The sequence below is a fragment of the Corythoichthys intestinalis genome, chromosome 22 (assembly GCF_030265065.1).
Source record: "Corythoichthys intestinalis isolate RoL2023-P3 chromosome 22, ASM3026506v1, whole genome shotgun sequence".
NCBI lineage: Eukaryota > Metazoa > Chordata > Actinopteri > Syngnathiformes > Syngnathidae > Corythoichthys > Corythoichthys intestinalis.
The window spans coordinates 15,404,990-15,419,357 of NC_080416.1; the positions used below are offsets into that span (position 1 = coordinate 15,404,990).

The 14,368-nt window shown below is 37.7% G+C and overlaps 1 protein-coding gene across 1 annotated transcript in view; it reads left to right on the top strand.

The window, feature by feature from the left end:
- Positions 1–14,368, top strand: part of mturn (maturin, neural progenitor differentiation regulator homolog (Xenopus)) — a 43,575-nt gene that overhangs the window by 23,440 nt on the left and 5,767 nt on the right. The window contains exons 4-5 of the mRNA XM_057827500.1: positions 2,538–2,938; positions 10,980–11,102. Of these exons, the coding sequence (XP_057683483.1) occupies positions 2,780–2,938; positions 10,980–11,102 (282 nt within the window). The 5' untranslated portion in view covers positions 2,538–2,779. The remainder of the gene's footprint in view (positions 1–2,537; positions 2,939–10,979; positions 11,103–14,368) is intronic.

Here is a 14,368-nt window from a genome sequence, read left to right on the forward strand (position 1 = left end):
TAAAAGATAAATGTTAGTACAAGTTATACAAATTTTATACTAAAACCCCTCTTAATGTTTTCGTTTTATTAAAATTTGTATAATTTTCAATCAAAAAATAAACTGGTAGCTCACCATTGTTGATGTCAATAATTACACCATGCTCACTCATGGTACTATCCCATAAAATCAGTTAGACTCAAACGCCAGCAGAGGGCGTCAAACACCAAAAAACAAGTAACAAGCGGACATTACACTGTACTGTCTTTTTAGTGTTTGAGCGGGGCATGTGCGTTAAATGCGTCAAATATTTTGACTTGATTAATTTAAAAAAGTAATTACCACCCTTTAACGCGATAATTTTGACAGCCCTAATATAAATATATATATACACATACAGAGCATGTCTCTACACACTTGCTGCGTTTATGAAGCAAAATAAAAGTTTACATGTTCAAAAAAAAAAAAAAACAATTGCAGGTCCTGCGATAGGCCTATTGCTCATGCAAATATCGCGATGACGATGATCATATATACTGTGCAGGCCTAGTATACTAGTATATATTAGGCCTGAAAATATATAATGAATATATAAATAAAATATGAATATATTAAAAAAAATATATATATATATATACACACATATATATATATATATTTAAAGTTACTTCAATCAAAAAAAACTTAATTGAATGACAAAGACACAGATCTACCTCCATATAGGAAATGAAGTGATTGTGATGCTATTTTGTCTTTTTGAATATGCTGAGAATTTGTTTTAAATTGTGATTTTAAAAATGAAATAATTAGTGATTACAATTGAAAAATGGACATTAAGATTCTTCAGCTATCCCTACTATGCTAAGATTAAACTGTTTTATATAGGGTTAGATCAGTACTTCTTAAATGGTGGGGCGCGCCCCCCAAGGGGGGGTGCAGAGCAATGCCGGGGGTGGCCTGCCGTACTAGAATAAAGTGTACTTGCACATCCACTCAGTGGGTGGCAATGGCGCTCTCATTTTCAGAGTGCACGCAGTATTTTTGAACTAAGCAAGAGGACAGAAAAGCGATATGAAGAGCCGTGCGCTATTTTCGAAAGCCGTTTTCTGGCCGGACTCACGCAGCTACCCACCGTCTTCTCCGGTTCTCAGGTGTCTGCCTGAGAAGTGCCATTTTCGGCTTGGGATCGTCACGACGACCGCCCTCACCTACGGTTCTCCCTCGGCCGCCGAGAATGCGCTTTTTTCGGGCCGTTTGCCTTTTGGCTTTTAATACAGTGGGAGTTACTGGGAGATGAGGAAAGACCACTGTTTACTGTGTCTAAAAATGATTATAGCAGAAAGCCGGAAGTCAAATCAATTAAAACGCCACTTAAAGACATTAGATCTCAATCTCACTGATTAGCCGCTTGATTGTTTTTCAGCGAAAACGTGCCGAATATTGCCAACAATCGTCCCTCTTTGTCAGTGTTATATCAGGAAACCGGTGAGCACTGTTAGCATGCTCAGTGCAAAATAACCCCACACCATTGCAAAGGACGTAAGGAGGTGATACTGTGATTTTTTTCCCTTCTTCTATTCAGTTTTGTTTTTTCGGTCAAATTTTTTGGCATATTGTCCTCATGAGTTAATGTTTCTAATCAATTTGAATTAGTTATTGTTTACTGATTTTATTACATTTTATTTTTCAGTATCCAATGGTCAAAAATGTACCTTGTGTGTATTTTTAGTTTGGATGTGACTTTTTTTTTTTTTTACTCAGGCAAAAAAACAATGTTAATAAAGTTATACTTTATTATAAGTTGATCTATGTTACTTTTTTTCTTCAATAGAAAAAAAGGACACAATGTTAGGCAGAGGCGTACTTATAATAGTCATATTATAGACATATTATTTACAGTGGCGGCAGAGTGTTTGGGGGGGCGCGAAACATTTACGTCTTCTTTGGGGGGGGCGTAACAGAAAATAATTGAGAAGCACTGGGTTAGATTAAACATCCCGTCTTTAAAAAAAGATGATCTAAAAATAGATGCTGTACTTGTACTTCAAGTTCTTTTTGTGTGTGATTAAAAATTACAATATTTTATGCTAAATCTTCCTTTCAAAACATAAAAAGTAAAGGATACAGTGACAGTTATATTATTTTATGGATTGTTTTTTCAAATCATTTCAAAGATTAAAGATAAATTTACTATTTAATTGTAAAACACGTAAAGATTACAGAAGTGTACTTAATGTATATGATAAATATTTGCATATATCACTCTGAATTAAATATTGGGGGGAAAAATAACTGCTATATAAGCACTACATTGCGATGGTGCAAGCAGGTGTACCTAATAAAGTGTCCAGTCCAGTGGGCGTATTTTTGAACACGTGGTTTATCTGAAGTGTATTTTTGTATAAACAAAGTGTCTTCTTTTATTATTTACGTTTTGAAAGTCAATATGCGTGCATGTAAAAAAAAAAGAAAAAAACAAGCCGGACGCTCCAACATGGACGCCTGCGCGGATTTATAGTTCGTCATCGCGTTTTTTTTTTTCTCTTTTTTTTTTCCAGCGTCCCCTTTTGCCTGTGCATCATGCACTCACTCGCCCGCCGGACTGCTTTCATAACGGAGCGGAATGGCGCTGTCTTCCAACTGACTGGATTGTAAAGACGAGATGCGCAGAGCGAAAAGCGGCTGCTGATGCGACCACCAGCTCGGCTCCTCTTTGTCTCTCGTCAACATCCGCATCGAGGAGCGCCTTTGTGGGCAGGAGGAAGGAGGCAGGGAGGCAGCGCGTGGGGGCCAAGCGAGGATGGAGTTCAAGCATCTGGTGGAAGCGGCCGAGAAGTGGTGCTCGGGGAACCCCTTCGAGCTCATCTTCGCCGAGGAGGACGACGAGAGGCGGCTGGACTTCTACGCGGAGCCCGGCGTCTCCTTCTACGTGCTGTGCCCGGGCGGAACCGACACTTTCGTGAGTGGGCCTCTCCCTCCCTCTCGTTATACATACTGCGTGCTTGTGTGTTCGAGCATAGGCGGGGTCCCCGTGGACACGGAGGAAGGAATGGATGATGTCATGCACCCCGTTTCCACCCCTCTTCCAAAGACCCCCCCGCTTGGATTATGATGCATTACATGTCACATTTTGCTCGCTGCGGTGTCATATTATGCAATCATGCACCATCATCCCCAAGGTTGCTGGGCAGAAAAGGCCACTGGCAAAACAGTGGCTGATGCTGGAATCTGCTCCATATATTAGTCATACTTGACTCAATCAATGCTGGGTTGGATTTTGGGAAAGAAAGAAAGAAAAAAAAGGTGGCATGCAGGAGGAAGGCAGCATAAAGCTTTAGGCCTCGGACAAGCCTTTTGGCTACACTGAGTGCTGGGCAAAAATTGTCTTTACGCTGTCTTTTGAACAGCTATTCAAAAGTTGACACTTAAGACCTATATACACTGCAAATTTATAACGTCTTAATGTGATTATTTTTCTTAAATTTAATCAAATAATTTTCTCCATCTTGTTTTGAGTGGTAAAGACTAGTTATCAGATTATTACATTAGATTATTCCACTTACTTTAACTAAATATTAATGTTTGTTCTTCTTGAGCCCAAACAGCTAAATCAAGAAAAAAAAATGTTTTCAAATGTTTTGAATAATATCTATTTTTGAAATAAGAACATTTCTGACAAATAAGCTTTTTTGAGATTAAATAAAAAGTGATCCCCCGTTTTTTGTGGTTAATGGGGACCAGAACACGCTGCGGTAAGTGAAAAACCGCGAAGTAGCCGCCCCCCATTCTTTGAAAAAAAAAAAAAAAAAAAATTTTAAGATGATGTCATTAACTCCATTTATGTCCTGCTCAGATCGTTTACATTCATTCTAAAGTGAGATAATTTGCCGGATGGCACAAAATGACATCTGTCATAATCATTCATTAATGCTCCTGGAAGTGTCATGTCATCAGTATGATGGTCTTATGACAGTTTAATGGCAAAACTGTCAAATAAAGTGTTAGCAAATCCCATAACTAGCAATTAACGAAACAATTGGAACAGTAACTGAAGACATAATTAGCACAGAACATGAATTTTGATTGTTATTTACATCTGCAGCGCTGTAATGCATGCTAAGAGGCATGGTGAACGACAATATTGTTGACAGCAGGTGGCAGCAAAGGTTGACTGTCTCCCCCAAGGGAGCAATGGTGGCCAAATGAAGCTTTTTGAAGCTGTGACGCTATGCAGCCAATTGGTTCAAAGCTTCATGGTGGTTGATTTGGTCTTATGACAGTCTTATAATGCCGCAGTCCAAAAGTGTTACCGGTTAACCGGTTAAAATCTTTTGTTGTAAATATCCCATAATACAGTGAGGACAGCTGCGGCTTATAGTCCGGTGCGGCATGAACAAATGCCGTTTTCGTGTCAAATTTGGTGGGTTGCGGCTTATCGTCAGGTGCGCCTTATAGTCCGAAAATTGTGGTAATTATGATAAGTTTGACTGTCCCACCGAGTTATTTTTAAACAAGAACAAAGTAGAAAAATGCTTGGCTTTGTTAAAAGTTTTGTTGAGTGAGTCCACTCAAATCCCTCAAGCTGCTCAATTACACACAATGAGTTGACACAGAAACTGTTTGACAAGTTAAACAATGATTGACGCATGCGGCGCTTTGAAGTTTGCGTCTCTGGCAAGATTAAACCCAAATATCTGTCAATCATCGTTAACTTTAATAACCAACTCCAATGCACTGCCTGACCAACAACAGTGAGACTACGTGATCGGATCAGGACAGCTCATCTGTAATTAATATATAATTATAATTTCACTTTTTTCTGGTAGAGTTACACTTAAAAAAGGGAATTTAAATAGTTTAGTTTAGTTTAGCTTAAAGGAGTTTTTTTTTTTTTCAGTGTATACATTTATAGAGCAAGTGACTATTTTTGCTCATTAAAAAAAACTAAATTAGCAATTATTGGTCTGTATATCACATTTTTTAAAATGATTATTCATTGTTGTAATTTTCAAAATTCATGTGCTGTACAAATTAATATAATGTTATCAAAAACTAAATAAATGAAATTAAAATGCATAAAAACAGAAATACACACTGGTTACAGCCCTAAGTAACACTCTAAAGCTGATTTTAAAAAATGTTTTTACCTCATTGCATACCATTGATGGCAACAGACCCCCAAATAATTTAAACAAGGAAGATTGGCTCTGAATGCTCATATTTCAGTGCCATTGATGGTGCTAAATGTCCAATCCATTTAGAGTGGGAAGGGCGAATGCCCAGTCAACATGCATGGAACGTTTAGCGCCGTCAATGGCAGCCAATGAGTTAAATGAGTGCACTGTTTTTTTTTTGTTTTTTTTTTAAACATGCATGAAAGGATTAACATGATACATTCGAGTTTAACCTTTTAATGTGTTAAATTGCAATGTGAAATTCATCATGTTAACTTACCACAATCACGCAACTCAACTCAACTTAATATTCAAAATTTTTTACATTACAAAATGCAATTTATCACGTTAAAAACAGCACAAACAAGCACAAACGATTGACATCATTATCACATAAATTTGCGTCTGATGGGGGCCAATTTAATGGAGGTCACATACCAATATTAAACTTAACCATATCATGAAATATATTAGTACGTTAAAATAATCGCATTAAAACTATCATGCCAAAACTTGAACTTTATCATAACATCCAGTACAGTGGTTCTTAACCTTGCTCAAGGTACCGAACCCCACGAGTTTCACATTTGCTTTCACTGTACCCTTCAGAATTTCATAATAAAGCCATTTTTTACGAATTCAAAACGTAGCATGCTATCATCTAAGTGATTTCCCGTTTAAATTTCTTCAAATTTCACATCGTTCCATTTTTTGTTTTCATGTTTGCATTCTCATTTTATTTTTATTTATTTATTTATTTATTTTCCCTTCAGGCATGACAAATCCAAACAAACATACAGCATTTATATGTGTTATATGTGTTAAATAATTCAACCCGAAAAGAAAAGGGCTGACGGGAGAAGCCGAAGCTTATTGAAACCCGTCCCCAGTATACCATATAGGACGCAGAAAATATCGAATATCAATTTTTGACATTCAGATTTCGTAATTATTACAAGTTTTTTTGTGTGTGTTTTTTTATAATAACCATCCCCTCTGATTGTTCATTTTCCCAGCTCAGGAAAATGTGTCCTTCGCCTTCGAGTGTCTGAGTGTGTTCACATTATTGTCACATCCTTGCATGACATACTATTTTCATGGCGTAAAATGACACAATTTTGTTGTTGTTTTTTTTTTTTTTAATTATCTACGCTGTTCACGTTGTCTGTAGAGCTGTTAAATTTCCTGATACCAAGTACCAGTCAACCTTCCACTGAGCAAACCAATTTCTCCTCCAATTAGATAGAGGGCGAGCATTTGAAAGAAATGGAATAAAGCCTGTAAATTGAGGGCAACCCAGTTTAAAACCTGGTTTAAAACACCACTTTACCTAGATTGAGTGAGCATAGAAAATAGGGCTCTGCGTTTCTTAACCTTAACTTAACCTTAACTGAACCCCTGAGGCTTACTCATCTAACCCCAACCCCGGTTAAGAAACCACTGCTCCAGTACAACTCATCCGGTTAAAATGAACTATTTTCTCCATCTGGGCAACTGTATTTTGCTTCTTTAAAAGCACCTCACTGTTTAAATGGACTAGACATCTTTTGCTGTCAATGGCAGAGAATGGAATAGTTAGTACATTTACACAAAAAAATAATAGTGCTAGGTTTCACTTTCAAATGTAGTTCCATCCATCCATGTATCTTTCTTGTTTTTTGACTCTGCTCTACTTTGCAGTGTAACGCCGCATTCTAATGTAACACAGGCCAATCGCTGCAGGCCCACGCGCGCGCACACACACATGCACACCAGCTACAATAACTCTCTCTATGGGACTCGTTAGCACCGAGTACTCCCACTCAATCCAAAAGTAGGAATTGAAAATCCTCTGCGGGAAAAAGTCTTACACCACATCGAGTCAAATTCTGTTTTTTGGTGCCTTGCTCAAGTTTGCACAAGGGATCAAAGTCAACTCACCAAGACGTCGCCTGCCATCTTGTAGCATCACCCCCACATGAGGGCGTGACTGACAAGGGAGGCGATGCTAAAGAAAAAGCAAACACTCGGGGCGACCTTTAACATAATATGACAACATATTCAAATCAGTTCCTTTTATTGTTTTATTCAAACATTGCCTCCCAGCTAGTAAGGGACACATTCATAATGTCATGATAAACTACAAATGTCAATTTCTGAAGTAATTACGACGGGGCTAGATACATATCTAAGACCCGCCCAGTTGATTTGGGGACATTTCGGGGACACGTCCTTTTGCTGTCAGGTCACTTCCTGCTTATTTGGGGACATTTCGGGGACATGTCCTGTTGCATGGCTGTCAAATACATTTTTACTTACTTGGGCAGCAGTTGAATGTCAATAGGCTGTAATGGTAAGTTTTTGGTAAAAAATAACAACCACACAGGTTTTTTGCAATTGAAAATGAATAGGAAATTTGGACGTACATGGCCGTCAGTGACATAGACGTGCATGGCTGTCAATGACATCGACTTACTTGGGCGCCAGTTTGATGTCAATGGGTTGTCATGGTAAATGGTCAAAAAACACATGGACCAACAGTATGTCTTCCTGCCATTGAAAATGAATGGGAAATTTGGACGTACATGGCTGTCAATGACATCGACTTACTTGGGCGCCAGTTTGATGTCAATGGGTTGTCATGGTAAATGGTCAAAAAACACATGGACCAACAGTATGTCTTCCTGCCATTGAAAATGAATGGGAAATTTGGACGTACACGGCTGTCAATGGCATCTTATTAGGAATGGGACGGTTTTTGGTGAATTCTGTACGCAACTTTTATGCTCCTTACCGTTCTGGAATTTTTTATGTGTAAATTATGCAATTTGGTCAAAAAATGTAGGATTAGATACATTATTAATTTTCAAAAAACCCCAAATGTAGGACTAGATACATTATTATTTAAAAAAAAAAAAAACCTGTTTACAGGCAACCGGAAAATTTTTGGGAGTCATTCGAAAAATCCCCTGTGTTGTGCGAAAATTCCGGTCATTTTCATATTCGAACCGTGTCAGTCAAACTGTTTGGGCTGTGCGGCGTGCCGAAGAAACTCAACAACAAAAACAAAAAGGAATTTTACGATCTGGGTCTTTGCCTTGGAAAGCCCCATCTAATTAATAATCAATCATTTCCAAATCGGTTGAGTTTTACGGTAACTCTGAACCGTTTGACTTTTGGACTCCAGTTAAACAACACTAGTTTGCTAATGGTGCTCCATGACAAGTACATACGTTGTCTCTCATTTCCTGTAATGTAATGAGGAAGAAAATTTGATAAAGTTTACCGTCAATCAACAACAACTTTTACTGTACACATACGGAAAAGCGCCTCAAGTTAAAGTACTTTTCTGCCAGTCAACACCATTTTAATATGGAAGTGAGGGAATATTAAAAATCACATTAATAGCAACTCCTAAGCCCTAAATAGTTCGTTTAGTGCTGTTAGTGCCTAAAACAAACAACTTTTTGCAAATGCTAGTACTGTGATGGAAATACAGTGTGAATTTTAAGGAATAATGACATTTCAAAAATGTTCCCTCTTTTGGTGCAAATTATTCTAAGTCTATTTAAAAAATACCCACATTTTTAATTTTCTTTTTTAAAATTTTGTTTCAAACTAGCACTATGGCCCGGTGTTGCTCGGGTTTGTGTAATGTGAACGGAATTCAACCGAAAGGGCAGATAAAACAGAGATGGAGCTGTAATGTAGTAATAGTAAAAGGACACCATAAAGGGGTTAATGCAGAATTGCTTTTCCAGCACTATGTACAGTACTGTGGTGAGAGACGTGGAGAAGAATGAGATACAAAGTTTTTATGTTTCACACTTGCTGCTCTTGTGTCCAATAAATCGCACGAGACACTGCCTTTATTAAACAGAAAACACCAGAACATAACAACGGCAACCGCCACTCTCCGTCATGGTTGCCACAACTACCCATGAACCATTGCGGGCGTAACACATAATAAATAACAGTCGCTACGGTATGAATATCCAGCCGAAATGAATTTCTCTAATATTCCAGATAATTGTACATTTGAAAAAAAAAAAATAGAATGTCTTGTGGAGTACTCAAAGCCACAACGTATCATCTCAGCACATTTACATTTGTACGTGAAACCATTGTTTGAAAGCCAACTGCGATATTACAATCGCAAGAGACGTGTCTTTTGCCCAAAAGCCTCCACAATCAGGGATTTATTATGCTCATTTTTTGAGTTTCAAATTTATTTTCCGCAATAAATGGAGGCATACAGAGATCAAACCCATCTAAGAACATTCCCAGACACGTAAAGTACAACTGTGTAAAATTTCATCAAAAACCGCCCAGCCGTTTCGAAGACCACAGGGAACGAACACACACATACACACAATAGATAACATGACTATTAGTGCTGCAACGATTAATCGATTAACTCGAGTACTGTAATTTGAATCAAAAAAAGCTTCAACTCAAATTTTGCTGCATCCAGGATTTGTTTAATTGGAGTGGCGTTGTGATGGTTTGTTTTGAAAGTTTTTGCATGTAGTTTTATTGATTTGCATGGATACACTGCCCTCTAGTGGCAAGAGTGAACATGACATAACACATTGAACATAGCTGAATCCAGCTGCTCCCTGTTAAGACCAACATAAAGTTTTTGTTTGAGCTAATGATTTTGTTTTGCATTCGCAATTTAGTTCATTGGTATACTTAGCAATATTTACTTCGATTAGGAAAAATAGCTTCGAATGAAATTTTGCTGCTTTAAGGATTTGTTTAATTCAAGTGGCGTTGTAATAATTAGTTTTGAAAGTATTGCATTTAGTTTTATTGATTTGGGTGGATACACTGCCTTCTAGTAGCAAAAGTGAATATGACATAACTTGTCTAACAAGGCTGAATCCAGCTGCTGCCTGTTAAAACCAACAGAAGGTTTAAAGGTTTTGTTTGATGCTAATATGTTCATGCATTTGTAATTTAGTTTAGGGGTATATTTAGCAGTTTTTTGTGGGAATATGTGTTTGAAAATTTTGTTAAGAGCATTGTAAAAAGAAAAAAAAACTTTAGCATTTTATAACATTTAAGCTAGCGGACTTTAGTTATGCAAGTTAGCTAATTGTTCTTTTGTTGTAATTAGATCCTTATATATTTATTTTTTAAACGGTTTGAGGCTAAACTCCGGTATTTTAATTTATTTTTAAATGAAAGTGCAATTGTGCATAGTTTGAAAAAAACACTTGGAAATTTTATTTTGAATTCGCATTTAATGCTCTTTTGACAGTGCAATCTCAGCAAGCCTTTGTTTACCATCTCCTAAAAATGTATTCTGCAACACATTAAATGTTCCTAATCCGATTACTCTATTATTCGAACTGACTAGTTGATAATCAATTACCAAAATAATCGATAGCTGCAGCCGTAACGACTATTTTGGATTTTTTATTTTTAACAATACAAATTGAAATGAAAAAATATTGTGAATCAGTATTTTCATTTTCATGTGCAATCTACTGATCACATCAGTTCATTCGCTGCCAGCTTCAAATGGTGGCAACGAATGAGTTCATTACGTTTTCAGTTAGTGTGTCATCCTGGATAACTCCACAAGGGGGTGCAATACACTGCAACACTAATGTTTACACAGGATGAAACCATTTAATAATCTCTTTTATAAAAATATTTTTATTTTTTAAAAATTTCCACTCCCCTCCACTGCTTTCATTATAATTATCTTATTTCTGCTCAGTCCATGCCTTGTTGTTCCGTTCTACTGCTGTGCTGACCCTGACAGACAGCTGACTCCTCTTATCCTCCTGCATATTTTTTTTAATTCACAAAAAAAAAAATCATGTGTTTGTACAGCACGTGTGGAGCGAAAGCGAGGACTGCCTACCATTCTTACAGCTGGCTCAGGATTACATCTCGTCCTGCGGCAAGAAGACCCTGCTGGAGGTGCTGCAGAAGGTCTTCACGTCCTTCAGGCCTGTAAGATAAATAAACGCTTTTCAACACACACTCACACATGCACAGTGACCTCAGAATGCTGTGTTGGCATCTGCGCCAACACCAGAATGGATAAACAACATTGAATTATTCATAGAGTGGCTACGGTTTGAGGTAAATGTCTCTAAAATTGAAATCTTCAGTATGGCAATGCGAGTAAAAAAAAAAAAAGTGTCAAAAGGGTTGAAATCATTTATGGATCTTTCGTTTAAAGGGAAAAAATAGTAATGGAAAAACATGATCAATATTATGAATGGAGTATATCATTAAATTTGGATCCAAGAAGTGCCTTGATAAAATTGTGAAAAAGTGAATGGCAACACAGCGGCCACGTTTAAATGCAGCTAATATTCAAGTTATAGTTAAAATTCCATTTTTTAAATTCTTTCTGAAAAAGCCATTTACATGTGCAAGTTAACAGAATTATGAATCAATTGCCAAATTCCTTTTACTTAGCAATGTCAACGTGCACAGAGAATCTGATGACGCAAGTCAGGTAATTTCCACACTCTCCCAGAGTTGTAAATTTTCTTTCAATCTGGCTATCCAAGTACATTTTATTCATCATTCATCTTCAAATATTTCCACTACATTAAAGAAGTTATTAGTTTCTACTTTACTCCCAAAGTGGGTATTTGACAGCAACAAATACAGTTGAGGTCAAAGGTTTACATACACTTGTGAAGAACATAATGTCATGAGTTTCCAGTTATTTCTACAACTCTGATTTTTCTCTGATAGAGTGATTGGAACAGATACTTCTTTGTCACAAAAAACATTCATGAAGTTTGGTTCTTTTATGACTTTATTATGGGTGAACAGAAAAAAGTGATCAAATCTGCTGGGTCAAAAATATACATACAGCAGCGCTAATATTTGGTAACATGTCCCTTGGCCATTTTCACTTCAATTAGGCGCTTTTGGTAGCCATCCACAAGCCTCTGGCAAGCTTCTGGTTGAATCTTTGACCAATCCTCTTGACAGATTTGGTGCAGTTCAGTTAAATTTGATGGCTTTCTGACATGGACTTGTTTCTTCAGCATTGTCCACAAGTTCTCAATGGGACTTTGGGAAAGCCGTTCGAAAACCTTAATTCTAGCCTGATTTAGCCATTCCATTACTTTTGATGTGTGTTTGGGGTCATTGTCCTGTTGGAACACCCAACTGCGCCCAAGACCCAATCTTCGGGCTGATGACGTTAGGTTATCTTGAAGAATTTGAAGGTAATCCTCCTTCTTCATTATCCCATTTACTCTCTGTAAAGCACCAGTTCCATTGGTAGCAAAACAGCCCCACAGCATAATACTACCACCACCGTGCTTGACGGTAGGCATGGTGTACTTGGGGTTAAAGGCCTCACCTTTTCTCCTCCAAACATATTGCTGGGCATTGTGGCCAAACAGCTGGATTTTTGTTTCGTCTGACCACAGAACTTTCCTCCAGAAGGTCTTATCTTTGTCCATGTGATCAGCAGCAAACTTCAGTCGAGCCTTAAGGTGCCGCTTTTGGAGCAAGGGCTTCCTTCTTGCACGGCAGCCTCTCAGTCCATGGAGATGGAAAACATGCTTGACTGTGGACACTAACACCTGTGTTCCAGCAGCTTCGAATTCTTGGCAGATCTGCTTTTTGGTGATTCTCGGTTGAATCTTCACCCTCCTGACCAATTTTCTCTCAGCAGCAGGTGATAGCTTGCGTTTTCTTCCTGATCGTGGCAGTGACAAAACAGTGCCATGCACTTTATACTTACAAACAATTGTTTGCACTGTTGCTCTTGGGACCTGCAACTGCTTTGAAATGGCTCCAAGTGACTTTCCTGACTTGTTCAAGTCAATGATTCGCTTTTTCAGATCCATGCATGTATATTTTTGACCTAGCAGATTTGATCACTTTTTCTGTTAACCCATAATAAAGTCATAAAAGAACCAAACTTCATGAATGTTTGTTGTGACAAAGAAGTATTTGTTCCAATCACTCTATCGGAGAAAAATCAGAGTTGTAGAAATAACTGGAAACTCAAGAGAGCCATGACATTATGTTCTTCACAAGTGTATGTAAACTTTTGACCACAACTGTATTTCCTGCACGAAAAAGACCAAAATTGCTTGTGAATAGAGACTCTGCATAAGCTAATATAAGCCAATAACAGGTTTGCATGGCCAGATATTTGCATTGGAAGAGTTTTAACCCAGGAGTAGTCATCGGGGTTTGAAGAGAGTTGTACGATAATGACTTTTTAACCGATATCTGATATTGTCCAACTGCAAAAATTCAAAATAGATATCAAACTGATACCGATATAGGTAGACGTGGACTGAACATATTATGGCTACCATAATTTTTGGACGATAAGCCGCAACTTTTTTCCCTCATTCTAAATCTTGCGGCTTATAGCAGCGTCATAAGACTGCCATAATCTGGCCAATTATGTTACTAACTCCATTTATGTCCAGCTTGGATCTTTTACATCCATTCAAAAGTGAGATAATTTGCCGGACGAAACAAAATGACATCTTTCATAAGCCATCAATGCTCATGGCAGTGTCAGTTCATAATTATGATGGTGTTATGACAGTCAAATAAAGTGTTACCAAATACCATAACAAGCAATTAATGAAACAACTGGAACAGTAACTGAAGAAAAATTAGCACAGAACATGAATTTTGATATTTACATCTGTTGCGCTGCAATGCATGCTAGGAGGTGTGTTGCACGACAACAACGTTGACAGCAGGTGGCAGCAGAGGTTACCTGTCTCCCCCAAGGGAGCAGTGATGGACAAATGAAGCTGCTTGAAGCAATGGTGATTCATTTGGCTTGTCGTCTTATGATGCCGCTGTCAAATAAAATGTTACCAGTTAATATCTTTTGGTGTAAATGTCCAATAATACAGTGAGGACAGCTGAACAAATGCCGTTTTAATGTCAAATTTGGTGGTCCGAAATTCCTAAATTCTGGGTTGTCTCGTCATGTTGGCAAGCCTACCTCACTATTCCATGGTGACGGCGAAAACGAAAGGCAAATACGCAAACTTTTGGTTCCGGCCTCCATTGCAAAACGATTTGATTGCAGGGATTGCTCCACAACCATATGAGCACTCGCACACGCCATTTTGGGCATGCGCAGTCGCTGCTGGTAAAAATTCAAAACAGATAAACATGGTGAAACATTGGCTTTAATTAACTGTTATAATACTTAAACTGTTATTATTAACTGTTTATAATACTTTCAATTCAGATATATTTGATGT